The sequence below is a fragment of the Stegodyphus dumicola genome, chromosome 6 (genome assembly GCF_044657685.1).
Source record: "Stegodyphus dumicola isolate Sdum_Otavi_A_Nest chromosome 6, ASM4465768v1".
Taxonomy (NCBI): Eukaryota; Metazoa; Arthropoda; class Arachnida; order Araneae; family Eresidae; genus Stegodyphus; species Stegodyphus dumicola.
The window spans coordinates 14,384,948-14,408,578 of record NC_140773.1 but is presented as its reverse complement, the minus strand read 5'-3'; the positions used below and the strand labels follow the sequence as shown (position 1 = coordinate 14,408,578).

The following is a 23,631-nucleotide window of genomic DNA, read 5'->3' as shown; positions in this document are numbered from 1 at the left end:
CCATATTCATGTACATATGTTTCGAAATTTATGCATTTAAATAGGGAAAATGTAAAAATATTTTACAATAAAAAACCCAGTTAATTATGCATATGTTACAATACCTGTTAACCACTCGTAAAACTAGGTTTCCTCGTTCATGGCCAAATTAGCATCTTCAAAAAAGAATTTTTTACCACCATCCTCATCTAATTATTTAACCTAATGCTATTGTTAGCATTATTATTTCCTTGAATGAGATAAAGGAAGTATTGTGATAGTGGAAAAATTTCGCGTATTATATTTCAACGGAAGTAACACTTTTGACCGTTCTCAAATTCATCTAGACGATTTTTTTTTGCCTGACATCTATATTTACGGAGAAAATAAAGGACTCTTTTTCCGAAAACGAATTGTAAAATGTAGTAAGAAGTGATTTTTTTCGTGACGTCTGTACGTACGTATGTATGTATGTATCCCGCATAACTCAAAAATGATTAGCTGTAGAATGTTGAATTCGAGAAAATGAATTTAAATGAACTGCAGCTAGAGGTATGTATAATTTAATAAACCGTACAATAAAGTGGAGTCCAGATCAGATTTTTTGTATTACTATTTAATATTTGCTTGCAAATTTGCTCTGTTGTGGGAAAATATGGAGCTAATTCCCAAGTCACATTACCTTTATATTTTTATTTTCTTAGATTCCCCTATGAGTTCTCAGCCCGTAACTCAACATGTTTCCGCTCCTGTTACTAAGCCACCTTCACAAACATCGGACAAGCCGGGAGCTCCTAATGCTTGCCCCGAGTGTGGAAAAACGATTATGTGAGTTATTTTTGTATATAAATTCGTAATAATTTATACAAAAAATATACCAGAAAAGAATTAATGCGAGCCAGAGGATACAAACAGACTCTGTAATGAAAGTATCTTAAAATATATCTTTGTTTTCGGGTACGAACTTGAAAATTGTTAAGAAGACTTTCATGCAGTGCTGCTACAGTAAAGCGTTTAAAGTTTAATTTTAATAAAACTTACCTCGAAAATGTCCATAACGCTGAGTAATTAAATAGCGGTTGGAAAAGATTAAGGTAGCTTGATATTATCTTTTTTAATTCACTAATCAAAAAGTATTTTATTGATTGTTTCGCGTTTTGTTAAAAAAAAGTTGTTATTTAATCAAATAACTGTTAAACGAACTTTGTATCGAATAAGAGCAAATTTTGCAGGAAGCATGCATAATACATGTATTACAAATTTTATTTATCAATTATAATAATGATACAAATCATAAAATATTACATACATTGTTAGCCCATTAGTCTCCAAGAGGGATTTTGCGTCAGTTCGCTGTAAACGGCGCATCAATTTATTGTTGCCAGCAAATATTGCTGCTCTGTTTTATTTTTAAAGAAACTAAATAACAAATAATATGCATATATGTGTGTACGTTCTTCGCATTGTGAAAACACGACGCTAACTTTAGCTATCAAATTTTGAATAACGTAGTCCTCCGACCGAATGGAGCCAGTTTCCCTTAGAAAGTCCTCCACGAAGGCATCCCTCCCCTTAGGCAGATAGCCCTAGTGTGCTTTGCCATAATTAAATACGCACCAACACCTCTGACCGAACATGTATACCTGGAAGCTGATTTTTGAATTTAGAATTTATTTTATTAATTATTTCATATTTTCGGAAAACTTAATAAATTTTTTATTAACAAATTCGACGATTTGGAGTGACTTTTCAAAATAACACGTTTTTTATCTCCAGCACCCCAGACTGTTTCCATTCAGCAAAATGTAAGATATTTTCTTTCAGTTTTAATTAATAAACTCCCTTCTATGAAAGCAATATGTTGCCGCAGCCGGCAATAAAATAGTATTATTTTCCACGCGCCGGTGTGTTGCCATTCAACAAAGCCTAAATACTTTCAAATTTAATCTGGAAGATTATTGAATAATAAACTAAGCGATTTGAAAGCAATAAACGCAAGAATAATACATAACAATACTTGAGAAAAATTTTTCTACTTTTTAATGTGATTTAAATCAACATGTATTAAAATCGTGAGGTATCTAATTAGATATATTTAATATTTTTAGGAAATGACACTAGATAGATTTATTAAAATCATTATACACTTTTTCTTTACTTAGGATAACTGTTTTAGGCGGTTGGCTGCACGAGCGGCTAGTTTTTTAAATAAGTAAAATAGAGAATATAAAAATATGTATGGCAACTTCTAACACTCTCTCGGGAATTCTAAAGATATGCTGTTTTTAAATAGTTGTCATTATGCTGTTGAATTGAATTTTATGTAGTGTAACGTGATATTTAATAAATAAAGCTAACACATAAAATTAGTAACAATAAATAAATAAGTAAATAAAAAGACAAAAAAATTGTTATGTGTTTTCGAGGAAACTTAATATCGATATGATGAACTGAGGAAAGAATAAAAAAAATCGAAAAATGTATTCCAACATTTAACATTGCATCAGGAATTATAACATAAAAGCTGCTATGCAGCTTTCCAAAATTTTCTGATTTTTTTTTCCGGGGGGGGGGGTTGAACTGTGTGTAGCGTAAGTGCGAAGAAAACGATGCATTAATAATTAAAAAAAAAGAAAGAAAGAAAGATTATCTGGAGTGAGTGAAAGAGCAGACTGATAGTGAGTGAAAGAACAGACTGATAATGAGTGCAAGAGCAGACTACCATCCATGTACTAGTTGATTATTGCGATAGATGCTATAAAAACTAATGGACACTGATTAGGCACCATAGCGTAGCGTAATTTGGCATGAAAAAAATGGAAAGAGGAAATACATGTCTGACGATTTACCTTAATATTATTCTTGAAAGAGTTTCGATGCAGAGAGAGATGAAAGTTGTTTATGGTGATAAGTAAGATTAAAATTATGATGAAAATGAGGATGATGATGATGAGGATAATAATAATAATAATAATATCACATAGAGTTTCTAGTAATGTTTTAGTATGTTATGATCTTTATTTATTTTAAATAATAGAATAATTCAAAAACTTACACTTCATTTTTTATGTCAAGAAATGTATTTATAATACAACTAGAAAACCCGACGGTCATACGAAATGACCGCTGTTCTATATATTACAAATAGTAATTAAAATTATTTGTGCAAAGGTGTCTGCTAATTCAAGCTGAATTACCCAGGGCAGGCGGCGAGGACGCCCCTTTGCTTACTGCCCCACGGGGTGTCCCCCTTCTACTTGCTTAATTGCTTAAAGTAGAGTGCAATGAAGGAAACCACTGGCGGTACATTTCTTAAGAGCCACCGCTAGCTCAATAAATATAGGTGATTTAAATAATGAAATGCTAATTCACATGTCAAAGATCTCTTTGTACACAACATTTCTTGTGTAGATCTTTCCATCATTTTTAAGCTCGCCTTGCAGAGGGCCATCCAATATTTTTAATTTTACGTTCGTTCTTTCGCGAACTCTTGAACAGGCCACATAAAGTTGACCGTGTCCAAATGCAGGCTCAGGTAAAAAAATGCCAACACGCTTAAGCGTTTGGCCCTGAGACTTATGGATGGTTATAGCAAAGGCAAGTTTTACAGGAAATTGTCTACGTCTCAGTTGAAACGGCAACTCTGTGCCGTGGCAACTTCACCCCATTGGCTAGTACAGTTAACGCAAGCAACCCATAAAAAGACACTTAAGCCGCATATAATACAGATATTTATTTATTTATTTCATTTGTTTTTTCTTCATTGCCGGTTGCATATTTCCGAATTCTATTACATATAGATGTTAAATTTATTTATTAAATGTTAAACGCACGTTCTCTTGTATTTTTAATTTTCCCGGCTTAGCTTTCTCATAATATTCGTCACGCGCTGCACTGCACGGGGAATAAAACAATTTACAGTTACACAAGCAACCAATAAACTATCGGCGACAAACACTTAAGCCGCATGTATATAAGATGTGATGGAGATTTATCGCGTTATTTTCAAGATAATTATTTAAACTTTTGTCCTCTTTAAACATTTGTCTGAACAATTGGTTCCTTGAAAGCTGACATCTGCTGTTTGGCTTTTTAATGACTGTATAACCTTTGTTTGCACCTATTCACTATTTGCGAATTTTCAGTCACTCAAATACAAAAGCCTGGACAGTTTCTGAGACTGTAACTCTGCCACTATACTGAAGCATTTCATCAGCTTTCTGTGGAGTGTCTTCAGCTATCGGCATTGAAGGCTTTAATTGCTATCAGTGCCGATCATCAATCACCCATTAGCATGGGTCAAATCTGTGTGCTGATATGCAAACTGCTAGTATTATCTGATCATGGATGGAATTACTATTGCCCTGCGTAATTCCATCTGTGTTACATATTAATATCTAAGAATCGTAATATTTTTCGTTCTACAGTTCTGGAATAAGCTTCCAGTTAACGCATTGTTTTACTTTCATGATACCTCAAATGGATCCATAATAAGGCATAGACATAAGTCTGTGAAATGACCTCCTTGGCGTGCAATACTGCTACAAGATACGACTGTTGCAACTTACTTTTTCAATCTCTACTGTATATTAGTATTAACCTGAAAAAGCTATTGGTGTCGAAACACGATTTTGAGTTGTTTCACTTTTGATTCGAGTCTATTGTCATTTGGCAAAACGTAAAATATTCAGCTTTTGAATTGAATCTGTCTGCTGTGGATTAAGGTACTTAAAAACAATAGATGCAGTTCTTTTTTTATTTTCCTTTTTCTTTTTGATTTATATAAAAATGCTTTTATTCGTGATATACCTAATTATAAATTATGTTCATTTAATAGCATATGAAATGTTTAGCTGTTCCTTTTTTTATTGATAATCTGTACTGATAAACCATATTAAACTTTAAAAGAATCATATTGAGCAATCATTAAAATCTGAACACTTTTAGATTTTTTTTTCTGGTGTATGTGGAGTAGTATGGAAATAATTCTGAATTGCACTGTTATTGTAGAAGTTTTACCTCGATGTTAAAAAACTCGCGTAAAATCATTTCACAGACGTGAAATTTAGAATAACTGAATTTTACAGTTAAAACAACATTATCGTACTTTGTTTAGAAAAAAAATGTATGAATTTATACCATCCAGGACAGCGTAGTTCCTATTACAGCGCCCACCAGCGGCCGATCGGTAAAGTCGCTGAACACTGGTAGTTCGGTCCGAGGTTCAAATCCCGCGAACTGGCTGGCTGCATGGGCGTTTTCGTGGTTTTCCCCATGTGTAACGTGTATACGAGCCAGTTTCCCTTAGAAAGTCCTCCACGAAGGCATCCCTCCCCTTAGGCAGATCATGGAGGTAGGAAAGGGAGGAGGGGCCAACCCGCGCTAAAAGTGAAGCACTGCTTTGAAACTTGGGTCACCAGATGGGGTGTTCTTTGTTTACATTCAGAAGCTCGCTTGACAAGATTCTGATAGTATTTCGACACACGACAGTTCCATAGAAATCGAAAAAGGGACACTTTCGCATGAAAGAAACATTCATAGTGTGATGAATAATAGCAATTTGTATAGTTTAGTGACATTTACGCAAAAGTCACATCTTGGTTATTTTTCGATAACTAACAAGAGCGATTTTGATTATGAATTTGTTTTATAAAATTCTAAGCTGTTGTACTACAAAAATATAGATTTTAAGAAAAATGCTATGCTTAAAGAATGAAAAATACCTTACGGTACATTTAAACGAAAAATATAGTGAATGCACATAAATTAAAGATTTGCACATGCCGGAAATGAAAAATAGGAAATAGGTATGGGTATTTATGCATGTGCTTGCAAAGAGCATGTATCTGCCTTTGACAAAATACTTAAATATTCATTAAATTATTTATAAATGTATTTGAAATGAAGAATTTATTCACTTATAAACAACTGTGAAAAGTGCTGTGAAGAAATCTAATTATTAAATGTATCTAATTTATAATGATTATAAATGTTATCTAAATATATAATAAACTTAATATTGAATTGTAAACATAAATTGGAATCCTGTTGACAAATACGTTATAAAACTATTTAAGCAAGAATTGTTCGTATTGGAAAGCAATCTGTTAAAAGGTATTGTAAAGCAAATGCTATAAGATGCGCGCTTAAGAACGTAATAAAAAGTTTTGGAATATGTATTGTTGAAATGAAGGGTAAAAAAAAATCTGATAAGTATAATTAAAAGAATTATTCCCCTTACATTTTATAATAACTCAGTTACAAGTTTTAAATAATACTTAAAAAAAATAAACTTAATTTATTCCCTTTCAGAAATGTTTAGAGAAAGTCAAGTACTATTTAAAGTATTTCGCTAATTCCTAATAATTCTCTAATTTAAAATGAACCGAATAGAGCATTAATTATAAATTGACTTACATTTTTCGATTTAAAAGATGCCTCAGAAGCCAAAAAATCATGTCATATTTAAGGAAGTATTTTAGGAATTAGCTCTATAAATAGAAAAGAAATAATGCATAATTTTAATAGTAATAATGCAATAAACTTTGATCTTAATCTTTGTACCTTAACCGAATAAAATCGAATTACCTTAATTTTTTTTTCCTAATGTAATTAGCGAAAACTTGTGAAAATATTTCATTCAAATTAAACCATTCTGAGAAAACTGTCCTGTGAAAAGTATAGCATTTAATTCCGTTCAGAATGAAATGTTGTTTAAAAATATGTTGTTTTCACATACTTAGGACTCTGGAGTGTTGTAGAAAAAGAAAATATATACATTTATATGTATATTTGCGACGTTATTACAAAATATTTACATCCGAACGCGTCAAATCCCATAGAACTCAATGGTAAATGACCCAATGGTTTGGTCACCACGTAGGGATCGCCGGTGCTTCAGAGCAGGGTACGGGAGAAACTTGTTTAGGGGACTCCATCTTACTTCCTACCTCCATGAGGCAGATAGCCCTCGAGGCTTTGCCATAATCACACACACACACACACACACACACACACACCTCCTATTATAGTGCTGTAGGAGTTGAAAGAATCATTTGACCATTCAGTTCGATGTTTAATTTTGAGAAAAAGGCATTTGACATGTCTCACCTTCAGACTCCATTGTTTTCTCTTGTGAGGATAGTTTAACGGGCTCAGTGTTTTCAAACATTCAAAATATCCAAAGCAGCGCAAAGGGACAAACACCAAAAAAGGTATTTTACGAGTATTTAAAAGAATGTCAGTAACTCTGGAGTGTATGTGTTTCCGATTGATGTTACTTCGTAAGTGATTAGATAGTAATTATACAAGCATAATTTTTTGAATGTAGGAATATCTCAAGTACTTTTAAATTTAAAAATAAACTTTATTTTTACATGAAAGAAAATACAGAGTATTTTAAAGTAAGATGCTTAATACAAAATATCCGTTACCTAAAATTGCTGCTTGTAATTGTGATTTTAAGTTATGAAGTATCATATGCATATGTTATGGTGAAACACCGAAATCTGGAGAATGTCGACTTTCACCGGTGAATGTCAACATTCACATAGTCTCTTGGTGTATGTCCGAAATATTTTCCAAATTCTCTTATTTCTGACTTACACCGGTCAATGTCGACATTCACCATGTACTAATGTTGAATGTTGAACATATAACGATATTATATTTTCTTCTCCGTCATTCAGTCGCGAATAAACGCACTTGAAACTTGAAATAAGAACTTAAGAACATGAGAACCTAAAACACAGAATACATTCAAAATGAGAAAGGGAAATAATAGAAGTTAAAAACTTACTTAATTATACAGTACGTTCTAAATGAGAAAATAAAATAACAGTCATAAAAAACTTACTAAATTATGTGATTCAAATCTTATTTATTGCAACAACTTAAACTATTATGGCACTTTATGACCTCTCTTTTCGACTTTCACCAGAGCATATCTGTGATTGTCGACATGAACCGGTAAGGGTACAAATATACAAGAGTGTAGTAAAATATTCGGTCTTTCACCGACGTATTTGGTGAATGTTGATATTCTCCGGTGAAAGTTGACATTCTCCAATTTCGGTCTTTCACGGTAACACATATTTTCTTTTTAATTCACATTTTTCTTTTTAATTCACATATTTTCTTTTTAATACCGTTGTCAAAGCAAAATATATCTTTTAAATTTTATTTCAGAGGAGTATTTGTTAGAATAAAGGACAAATCCTTACATCCAGAATGCTTTAAATGTAGCACATGTGGAACATCATTAAAAAATGTTGGTAAGTTATGCTTCATTTGACCATAATCTGTAATAAAACTAACAACAGAATATATGCAACTCCATCACATAACTTTTCTTCTCTCGTAACAGGTTATTTCAATGTAAACGATAAACTTTATTGCGATGCTCACGCCAAACTTGCTGCCAAAATCGCCGCTTCGACGCCAACGTACGAACCTCTTGTTATAAGCCAGTAAGTATAACATGTAGTATGTCATTTTATAAGCGGGATCAAACTTCGTATCAATAGGAATCACATGAAAAAATCAGAGTATGTCAGAGAGCCGCAACTAAGATTTCTAGGAACAGCAAATAGATTTTTTATGCCTTTTAAGAGATTCTCACATTTTATTAAACGATTTTAATTATAATTACGGAAATATTTTACCAAAACTTTTTATGTTTTAAATGTTCTGTTTGATAACCCTTATTCTGTACTATCTTTATAACCCGTGATTTCTAAGACAATAAAATATTCTTTTACTAGCCGAAAAGATATTTTAAACTATTCCTCTTGAACAGCTTTCCAGAGTCTAAGGAGATTGTAAGTCGACGTTTGGACAACCCACAGTTTTAAATTCCTAAAGTGCAAAAATACATTAGTGATAAATGAGAAGGTTTAGTAAGTATATCAGTGAAGGGTATGGCCTTGATACCTATTTTTGTTCCAATTTTCCAGAAAATCAGAAAATTAACAGTGGATATTGACGTGTTAATGCTTTCTTTGTCTTGATGCAGTTTTACTGATTGATCCCATTGTGTGTAAAGAGAAGGTATTTCATATTTGAAAATTGGGTATAAAATATGATTTTGATAATATATGGAGTTGGTCTTAACATTTTTCTCCACTCTCTTTATTTTAATTTTCTGTTATATGAAAAACCAGCAACAATTATAAATCCCTTCAACAAACTTTCTTTAGATTCCTTGAACCATGTTTTAAGAAATTTTTCTCCTCATTGATTAATAAATGGATCTCTTTTTATTGTAGTCATTTAAGCACACCCAAGTTTCGTCTATATTTTTACTTCCTTGTACGAAGTAAAAAGGAAGTATTGTAATCGCGAAAAGATTCAGGCAGCATATTTCAACGAAAATATCCATTTTGACCGCTATCGAATGCAATTTAACGATGTTTTTGCGTGACATCTGTACGTAAGGACAGAATAAAACACTCTTTTTCTCTAAAAAAATTATAAAACTGCTTTAAAATGAATTCTGAAAAGAATTTTTCTTAATGTCTGTACGTACGTATGTATCTCGCATAACTAAAAAATGAGTAGCTTCAGAACGTTGAAATTTTGCATATAGGACTTCTATAACATGTAGATGTGCACATCGTATTTTGGTTGCAATCGGCCGCACCAAACGTATATAATATATATATATATATATATTTATATATATTTAAACAAATTTAAATTCTTAACAAATACGTATAAAAGTAAAAAAGTAAAAAAGCAAATTTAAATTCTAAAAAAATGCCAAAATAATTTAAAATAATTTAAAAATATGCAAACATGTGAAAGATTTAATTCTCGAACTAATCTACAATATCATTTAAATTCAGAAACATAAGCAAATCAAGTACAAAATCTATCCATGAAAATAAATCTACTAATTTAATAAAGTAAAATTAAATTAAATTAAACAATTTTTTAAACATTTTTTTTTTAAAAATGCATATGTGAATGATCGTAGAGTAGGCAGGAGACAGACTTACCAAGGGAAAGTTGCCTCCAAACCTAACTCTCCAATCTTTCAATTCGTGTTTCGTCATTCATGCAAGCAAGGGTAAAAGTCAAAACCAAAAGTAATTCCAAAAAAGTGGTACCCTTAGAAATTAACATTTAAGAATTAAAGTTCAAAAAGGAAAATACTAATTAAGTCTTTTGAGAAACAAGTAAGTAAAGTCAAGAATTAAACTTTTTCTTAAAAAATTAAATTTTTTAAAAATTAATTTTTTATAAAATAATAAAAAAATCTAGATACCAATGTATTTTAGAAATCCTTGTCTACAGAAGTCTGTCTCCTGCTTACTCTACGATCATTCACATATGCATTTTTTAAAAAAATTGTTTAATTTAATTTAATTTTAATTTATTAAATTAGTAGATTTATTTTCATGGATAGATTTTGCACTTGATTTGCTTATGCTTCTGAATTTAAATGATATTGTAGATTAGTTCTAGAGTTAAATATTTTACATGTTTGCATATTTTAAAATTATTTTTAATTATTTTGGCTTTTTTTTAGAATTTAAATTTGCTTTTTTACTTTTTTACTTTTATACGTATTTGTTAAGAATTTAAATTTGTTTAAATTTAAATTTCATTCCTTGCAGCAATGGCGCAAAGAATATTTAATTAAACATGTATTTAAATTTAATTTTTTTAATTAAACTCAATTTATTCTTATGAAACAATATATATATATATATATATATATATATATCCACTCTGTTACCCGGATCAGTGATCTCAGTTTCTTTACTCTTATATGTTTGTAAATTGTGCATTCTTTGCTTTAAAAATGATTGAATTTTGTTGTTCTTATCTTTCGGTTGAGGTTTTTATGCCTTTAAGAAATTTGCAAGCAATATTTGTAGAATTATCAACAATTAAAAGCTGTTTAAGTGAGGTTAAGCCTAATCTTTAAATAACATGACGGACATGTTTGTTTACATTTGAAACAGCAGAATAGTAGATTTGTTGCCATTCTAGAGAGACTAAGCTTCGCAACAACGCCTTCATTTATTATTGCGAATTAAATCATGCTTAATCCTTTTTGGAATTTTTTCGAGGAAATAAGTGTTTACGATTTACTTCGTAATTTTTAATATAGATATTTTGAGTTTTTATGTATTTTTGCCTTGTCGCGAAGTGAGAACTGAATTAATTGAATGAGAAATACATAATCGTCTGTGAAAAACTGTTCCCTTTTTTGTTTTGTTTGCTTAATTTCGTTTATACAACGTTCTAGATTTATTATAGTATTTGAATAGAACATGTGGAAACGATTAGATAATTCTTCAAATGATATAAATTTTGTGCATTCTGAGTTATAATATGAGCGCCACACGAGCGCCTCATTTGTTCAAAGTTTACTTATTCTACGGACGGCGGCACATAAGCCTCCGGCGTTAGTAATGTCTGAGTTCTAGCACAGCATGTGCACAAGTACTTCCATATTATTGGATACAACTTACTCGATTCTTCACGCATTTAAAAGTATAATATATTGGTAAAGGCCGTTAATGGCCGATTGATTCTTACTAAGTGAGAAGACATAGACATAATATGAACGAAATATAACGCTGTTAAGTGAACCTAGTGCCAGAGTGTCGCTATGGTAAACAAATATAGTGAATTTTAAAGAGTGCATTTATTCTATTGTGGTTTATGTGCTATCGGCGAAATAGGTTTAATTCAATCCAATAAGTTTAAATGAGATGCAAGAAAAAATGTGTATAATTTAATATTCCGTACAAGGAAGTCATGTGGTGTACACATCAAACTTTTTTTATTATTTGAAAACATACATACTCCCCGTGCACCACAGATGTACAACACGGGGCTTACAGAAGTAAGTTAATTAAAACGTTAAAAGTTATATGCATAAGTAAAACGAACAAAACAGAGAACAGCAGTCTGGCCTTCACGAAAACAGATACGTTCACCGACCAAGTCACTCCGAACATTTTCAAATCGCTCTACAAGCATAATCTAGGGCCATCAAATGTAGGGCATGAGAAAATCAAATATTCCACGTCCTGAGGTACTCTTTTTGAACATTCACATAAATTGTTTGATCTTAGATTAAAACGAAACAGGTAACTTGCAAATTTATCGTGACCAGATAAAAACTAAGAAACTTTAAAATTAATAGAGGGGAAACAGAAAAAAGAACTTTTGGTGACCTCAGCATTAATCTTGTGACAACATTTTTCTATTTTTGTCCGGATAAATATTTCTCTTAAAGAATTCCGCAGCGTGTTCTACGTTCGGCGATAGGTCGCGGAGAAAGGCTATGCGCATTGTGATTTTTCGCCTCTTTAAAATTCAAATTAGCATTAATCACTTTGTTTACAGTTGAGAGCGAGCATTTTAATGATTTTGGAACCGGTCTTTGGCATGGCAGATTTTCTTTTAACATTAAAGATCTTACTTTTGCAACATTCGAAATATTCCGTATTTCCTTGGATACGTATTTGGAACAATTTTTCCACCTGAAGCTAAATTTTGACGTTTTATCCATTTTTTGTTGACAGCATTACCTATCGTAGCTTTAGATATCGAAAATCCATGGCTTTCACAACCATCCATTGCTTCTTTGAAAGCGACACTTAGCATGGAAACAAAACTGTCAAATAGCAGACGTAATTTATACTTTCATAAATATAGTTGCAGTTAAAAAAATTCCAAGCAGTTCTTTTTTACAGCAAAGCAAAATCGTCTGAAAAATGTGCGAAGAGCCTCTGTAAAAACAGCGCAAAATAAAATAGTTTTTTTAATAGAAAGAGCGTTTACCAAGAATTTTGTTCTTTTTAATTAATGCACTTATTTATTAATAGCTCTTATTGACCTTGCTACTTGTTCAATAATGTAGGTTCGTATAGTGCTTTTTAAACTTTTTTTCGGTGTTCTGAGTAATGTGATTTTTTATTTTTCAGGTAGGAAATAAAACTTTATTTTTTTTAGTTTCGAACAAGTAACTCTGATTATAACTGTAAATTAGTTTTTCGTTTAAGGGGGCTCATACACCTTAAACCCCTTAAGATTTTCGAATATGTGACTGTTGCAAGAATTGGGATATTTTATTTATTTTAAAAGCAATTACTTCGAACTTTTTACAGCTGACTACATAATATACCTACTTTAGGAACTACTAACCACAAAGTTTGTGTTGCCACACATATTTTTGTAATTTAATCCGCTTTGTGACAAAATATTTCGTGATATTTCCACCTTGCGCGCATGATGTTTTAAAAATGGCCAATGGTACATACTTGAAATTGGATGGAATTCTTTATATGGGCACTATCTTCTAACTGAACCAAAAATATGACGAATATTTTAATATTAAAAAATTGTATGCACGAAAACATTACAGATTTTTTTAACAAAATACATTTTATAAACTCAACTCCAAATAAAATAAAAAATTAACATGAAATTCTTAGAATTTTTGGTTCAAAGTAATTTCCAAATGCTATAAAAGCTATATATTAAATATGGAGTTAAATTACGCAACAGAATGTTTTAGACTGTACGCGCAAGGTGGAAACAGGACGAAAAATTTTGTAACAAAGTAGATTAAATTATAACAATATTTGTGGCAACACAAACTTTCTGATTACTATTTCAGAAAGCAGCTATATTATGTAGTCAGCTGTAAAAAGTTGGAAGTCATTACTTTTAAAACAACTAAGTTATCCCAATTCTTGCAACAGTCACATATTCGAAGATTTTATGGGTTTTAAGGTGTACGAGTGCCCTTAAGTGTACCATCCCTGTCTATGTATGTAAAGACACGTAGAATAACACAGGATTATGTGTTATTACTTAATCGTCATCCAATGTACTTGTACCAGCCAATGTACCTATGTATGAAACTTTTTATTAATTGTATACTGAAGCATATATGCATACGCCCTTGTTTGTCCACATCAAAACCTCATATTCTGCATTAATGTGTTCCCGATGCAGCCCTCGCGGGAAGCCGCGAGAGTTGTGTTGTTCTAGATAGGTGCGGTTACCGGACGACACCCGATTTGTCTTATAAAGCCGTCCGGGACCTGGAATCACCTGTCAATTAGTTTCAATAGGATTAAATTGAATACAAAAGAAGATACAGTGATTCTACACAAATCTGTAAAATTTTACATTCATTTTGATAATAATGCAATGATCTAAAAAACAGAAGTAGCGATTTTTCTCTATTTTTACCCATATGCACACAAGTATGGAAAGCTCAAAATGAGTGAGATGGGCCAGCATGCGTCGCGAAGAAACTGCAATTCGTGATTGGAAAATTATTTAAAAATAAACTGTCGACTTGAGAGGGCATTTCCACAAAAAAAGGAATAAAGCCTTTCCCGGCAACAAAGATGTAAACCAAGATAACCAAACTTAAATATCCTTTCATTACGTTGTTGTTGTTACTAATCTCCATGCATAGGAATATACTAGACGAGGTCCACGAGTCCATTCACCTTTAAAAAAATCGATAACAAGCTTAGGAGACCCGTAAAGTTCCACAAGAGACAACTCCAGGCACTCAAGGATATGTGCCGGTGATGCGGGTGCATTGTAACACTTAGAAAAAATTGGGTGCATCTTGATACCACTCCCAAAAGTAAGTCCCCTCGGGTGCCCACTGAAGAATCGGGAAAGTGTTGTCTGAACACATCTTTCGCAATCCATAGCAAGGGATCTTCCAGGACAATCAGCTTGATACCAGGGATGACTCAGGGGAACGAGCCAAATATGCCTGTTAGCATGTCTTCTAATGGAATGTAGTTCAAGATATGTCAGTGAATTGATAATTGGCAAAGGTTCTTCAGAAGACTCCTTCGCCAGAATGTCTGCCATTTCATTCCCCCATATATCAACATGGGAAAGAATCCACTGAAGAGTCATGAAGTCATGAGTCATGAAGCTTTCATTACGTAATTCGTTTGAGAGGAGTTGAATATCAAATGCGTTTTTATTTCTCTGATGAGAATTAAAGTTGAGCACTTCGGTGGCATCTTTTCAAGGCTTGAATCATCATCAGCGTAGCTATTGGTTTTTCTAGCATTACGACAGCCACTGCGTTTTTAAAACTAGTACTGCTACGATAGAAATCGCAGAAAGAGAATTATTTGCTCTTCATTCCTTATTTTAAAGATTAGCTTGCGACACTCAGTAAACTTATTTAAAACTACTATACAGTAAGACCCCGCTTAACGCGGGAGATACGTTCCATGAAAGTAGAGCGTAATGCGAAACAGCGATAAACGAGGCTATCTTTACATGTAAATATTGGGGTTAGGGGAAGATGGCTAGGAAATTGGTTAGGTATTAAATTTAAAAAGTATGTTTTTTTAATAAAAATAAAACCAAACATTTATTTCTTAAAGCCCAAATTAATACCACATTATTATTTCTTGCAAAAATAAAAACAAAATATAAATAACAAAACGAATATTCTTAAAAAAAAAACAAATAAAATTCTCAGTCATATTTAGTTAGCCTTCCGCGTTTTCAGTGTTCTGCCTTTTTGTGATAAAAGCATCTAATGTTGTTTGCCTTTTTCTTTTGCGTTGTTCTCTTAAAAGTTCTTCATAAACGGATAGAGCATCTCTAACACCACGCCTTACTTTTGAGCTCCTGTCAAAATTCGGATCATTTTCAATGAATTGATCCATTATTTCAGTTATGGTAGACAAACTCCTTTTTACAAACGCCATCGAAAGTTCTTTTTGCGCTTCTTCTGAATCACTGCTGTCAACATTTTTGTTTTCTTCTTGTTCACTTAATTCCTTGAGCTCATCATTAGAAAGACTAGCCGCTGCTTCTTGAATTATTTCTTCGACATCTTCCACATTTACCCCTTCAAAATATGTCTGTACAATACCGCACCAAACAAGAAATACAAGTACACTCTTTCGGATATGTATTTGAAACCTATCGCTGCATAATATTTCGGGGAATCCCCGTATGCTGCGAGCGATTTCGTGGAATCCCCGGGTTGAAATAAAAGAATAACCAAAACAGCGCTAAACGAAACAGCGTTAAGCGGGGTCTTACTGTACTTAATATAATGTGATATTATTAAAAATATAGCTTCTATTTCTAATTAAACGTATACTTCAAGAACAAAACTATCATTCGTTGAAAGGAAGCCACATGTAAGGAGTAAAGAATTATTGTTGGTCACACCTCCCATAATGTTTTTGAAAAGTTTTATATTTTAGTATTAAAAATCTTATTGATGTGATATTTATTAGCCACTCATTTTACATAATACTTCATAAATGAAATAAATCGTTTTAAGTTACTTAATACTAATGCTTCTTTGTTCGCTGATTCGCTTCCTGTTAGAGGACCGGCTTGTAGTTACTTCCCCTCGTTGAGATTACATTCAGCCTTAGGCTGGGGTGTCTAACAGATTAATGTCATCCCGACGGGAGAAGACAGTTCTGTTCATTAGCAAGGTCAAATTTAGGGTCAAAATTACACTTTTCCTGACCAGTTTTATTTTGACTACCCTGTATTTAGACTAGAAGAGAAACACGCTAATGTGACTATCAAAATCGTAAAAAACAACCTTATATTTAGCGTAGGTAGCGTATACCTACGCTAAATATAAGGTTGTTTTTTACGATTTTGATTACCCTGTATTTGTTTTTGTTGCAAATTAATAGGATAGTTCAATCTTCGCTGTTTCAATATCGTGCGTACAGAAATGTCTGTCTCAACTTCTGTTGCAGATTTTATTACAGGAACGGATTATTATGTACTTTAGAATGTAACTCGTCGCCCAACCGGGATGCATATTTCACAAGTGCACATCTGTGTAGCCACCGAGGGAGTGGCTTCTAGGATGGACCAATGAGCATCCAGTAATATTTCTGTCATGTCACATGACCTTTCCTGTGCTTTAAGATTTAAGCAGGATGGTTGAAAATATTCTGCCACGCAATTTTCTGTACAAAATAATTAAAGCATCGTCGATTGCTTCTGAAACTTTTCATTGCGAAGTTAGATCAAATATAGGAAATTATGAAGATTTCACTAACTGGTTGAAATAAATACAAACATATGCTGGATACTTCGCAAAAATATCCATGTGAAATATCACTTAATAAGTGGCAAATAAGTTGAAGAAAGAAATATGTGATAAACATCTGAGCCCAAATGCAATCTCTACGTAAAGCTATGCGTATGAGAAAAATATTTACACCAATTATATATGTAAATAGAAGTCAGCACTTTTTATTGCAGTCTATATGAAAGAGGTGTTCTATAATAATAACCAATGCAGAATTTTATTCAAAGTGAACTTTACTAATTTGCATTCGTATATATTTAGTGCTTTACATTTCACATTCAATAAATGCTTACTCTGAAATGTACCGTCTACACAAGAAATACTCATCAAACAGAGTGAATTTATCGTATTCACAATGAGTATATTCAATTTACTCATGTATAATTTTTAATGTTAACAATGGATATAATCAGATCATATGTGTTCTTACACTTTAAAAATCAAAAGAATGCAAGCACTGAAATAAGAAAACACTAGATTTATTGTAACACTTTCAGTCCTTCTCAGCTCAATTAAAAAAATATGCAGTTGAATTCTCTTAATCCACATAATATGCCGTGAATATCAATCCTAATATTAATCAGTGATAAAAATCGCGAAAGTGAAATGTCAGCGATTAATCAAACTCAGAAAACGAAAGCACTACGAGATTTTCTACTATTACGCCATATATTTATAACTGTGAAACAAATGCAAATTAAAACGCAACGCTCACTTGCACGAAGATTTAGCGTCGCAATAGCAGTTCATTGGTCCATTTTCGAAACCCCTCCCTCAGTGGCTACGCTGATGTGCACTTGTGAAGTATGCAACCGAGATAGTGGTTAGTGATTGATTGCCTTACCGAAGGACCCTGTTTCGAATCCTGGAGAAGACATTCATGTTTGTAAATGTGTAGTGTCTATGCAGCATGGATGTACTCAAAATTTGCGGTGATCCGAAAGTTCTCTCGAGAGGTTGGTGTTAGGGGAAGAAGAGGTGTAAGCCTCTTGGACCCGTCCCCCAGGGGTGCTCTCTTTGAAAATTGGGGTGGGGAGCAAGTGGACAAAATCTTACTGTCACCACTATGGTGCTCAAGGCTCTTTCCTCTTTACCCCAATGAGTTTCATGGACTTGATCTAATATCAGACAAGTGACATTAGTCACCACCACAACAGAATGTAATTGCGTAGCTTAACAAGTTGAGCGCCATGTCAGCCATCTGTGGCTGACACTAGACTTTCCCTTTAGGCCGCGTCAGCCATAGATGGCTGACGCTAGACTTTCCGTTTAGACCGCGTCAGCCATCTGTGACTGACACTAGACTTTCCGTTTAGACCGCGTCAGCCATCTGTGGGTGGCACTAGACTTTCCGTTTAGACCGCGTCAGCCATCTGTGGCTGACACTAGACTTTCCGTTTAGGCCGCGTCGACCGCCGCTGGCTGACAGCGTGTAACATGATATATAACTATACAATTTACACTTTTATGGAATTACAGAAAAATTATTTAAAATTTACTTAATTTTGATTCATTACAGGACTTTTCATTGAAACACGGTAAGCATATAAACGGTTCTCCATTGCAGCTATTACAAATTGTGACAACTGTCTTAGTCTTTTTTCTGGCCATTACTCTACCAGCTTCAGTTGCATTTTTATAATAACATAATTTACAATATTTCCGTACTTCAGAGACTTTTTCCGGTTTTCTTTGGAGTTTATGCTGTCGTTTTTTAGATATTCGTGCATTTCTGTTCGATGGAATATCTTCTTTTTCACAACTTGTAAGGGATAGCGCTGATTCTTTCCGGTCTTCAGTAATGCTAATTTTCTGCTTCGTAATATCTTTGCATAGAATGTAACTATTTACGAAACAGACTTGGAGCGTAACGTGTTGAATGAATACCTATAGGAATCACGTTCCAAACGTAAACTATCTTCTACTGCGAAAAGAATCGCTGGCCCTACAATGCCAGCGCTTTTAAGCGGCGCGCGTGCCCTGAACGGGATTGCCTAAGAAATACGCTCAACGTGTTAAATGCAAGAGAATTACGTGCATGTGTATAACTACAGAAGTTGTACCAGTTGTCTTCCAAAGTATTGATGAGTTAAATATACTGCCCAATATCACTGTAGTATTTAAAAAAAAAAAAATTTCTTTTTGTTTTAGAGTTTAGACTAGGCCGAAACTCGGGCTAGTCAACCATAATAGAAGGTGACTTATCAGCTTGTAAGGATCCTAAGTTTTACTAACGTTTATTTTATTTTAAAACTGTTCTATCACTTCTTATTTTCTACTTCCGGCCAGAATTAAATGCTTTAACTTGTTTATGCAAATTGTCTTGCTAACGCCCAAGTACTTAAGTTGTGGCTTTTTGCCAAGCGAAAGACAGAAGGAGTTTTTAGGAAGCAAGCCGCTTGCCACTGTAGTTTTACGAGTTTTCACTCGGTTGCAGTTGCCTTTAAGGCCAGAGGTTTAGCCCTCTTGATATTTGTAGACGTATCGTAGTTTTAGCAGCTCGGAGTACTACATACGTACCTTTTATAAATAAAGGCCAGCCAGTCTTAGTGCTAGGCATTTGTATACTAATTCAAAGTTAGCTTTTAGTTAGAGTTTTAGTTAGTAGTTTTTATATTCTTACGTTCAGACCACAAATGGTTGGTCTCGGTATTTCGAAGTTTCGTAAATACCTGTAAAGTATTGAAAATAAAGGGTTTCGCATACCCTTCCTGCTTGTGTTGTCTACTTCACTCCTTCCTGAACATAGCTTGAGTAAGCTCCCTGTTCCTATTCAGGACCATTCATGTTTCGAAAGCAAATCAAGAGAAACACAAGTCCTGACAAGGTCCCATCTTTTTTCTTCATGCTAAAGATTTTAACACCTTTGTCAAAATATTTTGTATCATAGTACGTAACTAACAGTTCTTAAATTTTGCAATTATTGGTAATGTATGTTTATTTTCTTAAATATTTTATTTTAGGCCACAACAAGACAATCCTCCAGCATCTAATATCATAAGCCCAGCTCCACAAACTCCTAGCGCTGCCCCTTTGTCTCCAACGGCTTACCGAAGTGTATCGCCGGTGCCTTTCCATGTAAGTTCCACAAACATGCTCGTAAGATAATTATTACTGTAAAATTGTTATCAAGTAGGAGTGCACATGTTTCGAAAAAAAATAGTTAAATTCCTAAGTTCATTTTAGTAATAACTATCCTCTATTTAAAAGTAGCTAGATAGGATACAAGTTAGTATTTAACAAGGAGCATTAGATGAGGATTTGTTTCGTTTTGGATTTCAGCAGTACATCGGAAACAATTATTACTGTAAAATTGTTATCAAGTAGGAGTGCACATGTTTAGAAAAAAAATAGTTAAATTCCTAAGTACATTTTAGTAATAACTATCCTCTATTTAAAAGTAGCTAGATAGGATGCAAGTTAGTATTTAACAAGGAGCATTAGATGAGGATTTGTTTCGTTTTGGATTTCAGCAGTACATCGGAAACAATTATTACTGTAAAATTGTTATCAAGTAGGAGTGCACATGTTTAGAAAAAAATAGTTAAATTCCTAAGTACATTTTAGTAATAACTATCCTCTATTTAAAAGTAGCTAGATAGGATGCAAGTTAGTATTTAACAAGGAGCATTAGATGAGGATTTGTTTCGTTTTGGATTTCAGCAGTACATCGGAAACAATTATTACTGTAAAATTGTTATCAAGTAGGAGTGCACATGTTTAGAAAAAAATAGTTAAATTCCTAAGTACATTTTAGTAATAACTATCCTCTATTTAAAAGTAGCTAGATAGGATGCAAGTTAGTATTTAACAAGGAGCATTAGATGAGGATTTGTTTCGTTTTGGATTTCAGCAGTACATCGGAAAAAATTATTACTGTAAAATTGTTATCAAGTAGGAGTGCACATGTTTAGAAAAAAAATAGTTAAATTCCTAAGTACATTTTAGTAATAACTATTCCTATATTTAAAAGCAGCTAGATCGGATGCAAGTTAGTATTTAACAAGGAGCATTAGATGAGGATTTGTTTCGTTTTTGATTTCAGCAGTACATCGGAAATAAAGCTTCATTTGCTTTAACTTCTGTAGCGAAATTAATTTCAGTTAGCCTTTAAATATAGGTCGCAGAAAAAACTTGTTAAAAAGTACTTTTTAAATGTAATCTTTTAAAAAATATATAAATAAAATAATCAAGAATTTTTAAATTCCGATATTTTAATAAATCTGAAGAACATTTGCTAACAATATCGTCTGCAAGATATAAACAATTTCCAACTAGCAGAAATATTTTGTTGTAATATATTAACAATTGTCGTCGAAAATTAACTTGTTTAAGAAGTGTAATTTATATTAATTCTTTCTGAATTCAAATTATTTAATGTTTTTAACCTATGAATAAACATAGGTTTTGAGCAAACCATAAATTGCTTAACTTCATTAAAAACTTTTAGGCAAAGAATACAAGTAAACATTATTTAATTTTGAGAGAAATGGTTATGGTGCCTCAATTAGTCCTAGTGTGATTATCATGTTAACAAGAAAGAATAACAACTGCTACCTTGGTTTTCATGTAACGATTCAACTTGTTAATATACGAGGCGTATTCAGAAACCAAGTACCGTTTTGAAAAAGAAAAATAGTAAAACAATTTTTTCGAATTCAATTTTATTTTTACATAAAAATCCATCTCTTAAGCTATTTTTCAACATAGTTTCCGCCAATGATCAAACACTTGTCATAGCGGGTGACCAGTTTTTGTATACCATCGTCAAAGAAACTTCCCGCCAGTTTCGATAACCACGACTCCACAGCATTTTTCGTGTCATCGTCAGATCCAAAGCGCCTGCCACCAAGCTCGCGCTTCATGTGCAGGAACAAGTGATAGTCGGACGGCGCCAAGTCCAGGCTGTACGGCGGGTGATCGAACTCCTCCCAATGAAACTGTCGAATTAACGATTGAGTGACACCAGCAGTATGGGGCCGAGCATTGTCATGGAGCAACACAATTCCTTTACTGAGCATTCCTCTTCGTTTGTTTTGAATGGCACGCCTTAGTTTTGTTAAAGTCTCACAATATCGTGCCGCATTAATGGTTTCACCTCTGGGAAGAAATTCAGTAAGCAAAACGCCTTTCCTATCCCAGAAGACAGTGCACATGATTTTTTTTTATGACATTGTCTCTTTGAACTTTTGTTTTTTCGGAGAATGAGTGTGTCTCCACTCCATCGATTGTTGTTTCGATTCTGGTGTGAAATGACACACCCAAGTTTCATCACCTGTCACAATTTGGTTTAAAAAGTTTTCTTCCTCATCACTGTACCGCGTGAGAAATGTCAGGGCACTACCAAGTCGCTTTGTTTTGTGAACATCAGTGAGCATTTAGCAGATTGAGTCTTAGTAAATTACTTAATTCGTGTACATGTTATGTCTTATTTAAATTTTGTTTTCTACAAAAGAACAAATCGCATTTCATTCTAGTTGCAGATTATGTATTATTTTACTCCTATCTCAGCTTTAGGAGTCAACATAAACAAAATTAATGAATATAAATACTAGTTTATAATATGATTCCTAACCGATCCTTGATACATCTACTTCATGTCAAATCCAAACTATGAATAATCAAAGATTTGAAAAGGAGCACAAAATTTCTGCAGTTAGTCTTAATATGTTACTCGCATTTATCTAATTCGTATACAGGCTTGTACACGTTTAAATATTTTATTTTTATTTATTTATTTATTTATTTTTATAAATTGCGCTTGCTTATTTGAATCACAAACTGCTTAATTTTATTACAAAGCGTTACAAACTTTAATTAATTACTTTTAATTAATTAATTAATTACTTTTAATTAATTAATTAATTAATTAAATTAATTACTTTAAATTAAGCATTACAAACTGCTTAATTTTATTTTTATCGTGATTCAATCTAGATATTTTTTCTATAGCTCCTGGTGATAAACTAGTTATTTTTATCGTGATTCAATCTAAGATATTTTTTCTATAGCTCCTGGTGATAAACTTGTTATTTTTATCCTGATTATTTATTTTTATCATGATTCAATCTATATATTTTCTATAGCTCCTGGTGATAAACGAAGTAAGTATTTTTTTTATCGTGGTTACTTATTTTTATCGTGATTCAATCTAATTATTTTTCTATAGCTCCTGCTGATAAACTAATTAATTTTTATCGTAATTACTTATTTTTATCGTAATTACTTATTTTTATCGTGATTTAATCCAGTTATTTTTTCTATTATTAAATTTAAAAAACACAACACCTTTTTATATATAATCTTATTTCATCCCCAACCACCAAAAATTCTATCTGATTTCAATAACCTTTTTATAAATATAAGTAAATTACAACAGATAATAAAGCTATTCCTACATATACAAAACTTTCCTTGGGGCTTAATCTAGCTATATAAGTAAACAAAACTATTACAGCAGTTAATATTACTAATAAAAAAGCATATCTATATCAATAAAACCCTATTACAAAATATGCCATTACTGAATAAAATAAAGTTACTAAAATCATTCTCATTAC

At 32.6% G+C, this 23,631-nt stretch overlaps 1 protein-coding gene across 4 annotated transcripts in view; it reads left to right on the top strand.

Moving 5' to 3' along the window:
- LOC118190132 (PDZ and LIM domain protein 7-like) overlaps positions 1-23,631 on the top strand; it is a 188,685-nt gene that overhangs the window by 135,212 nt on the left and 29,842 nt on the right. For all 4 annotated transcript variants that reach the window (XM_085818121.1, XM_085818119.1, XM_085818120.1 and 1 more), the window contains exons 6-9: positions 684-807; positions 8,167-8,252; positions 8,345-8,447; positions 20,035-20,149. In XM_085818121.1, the coding sequence (XP_085674247.1) occupies positions 684-807; positions 8,167-8,252; positions 8,345-8,447; positions 20,035-20,149 (428 nt within the window). The remainder of the gene's footprint in view (positions 1-683; positions 808-8,166; positions 8,253-8,344; positions 8,448-20,034; positions 20,150-23,631) is intronic.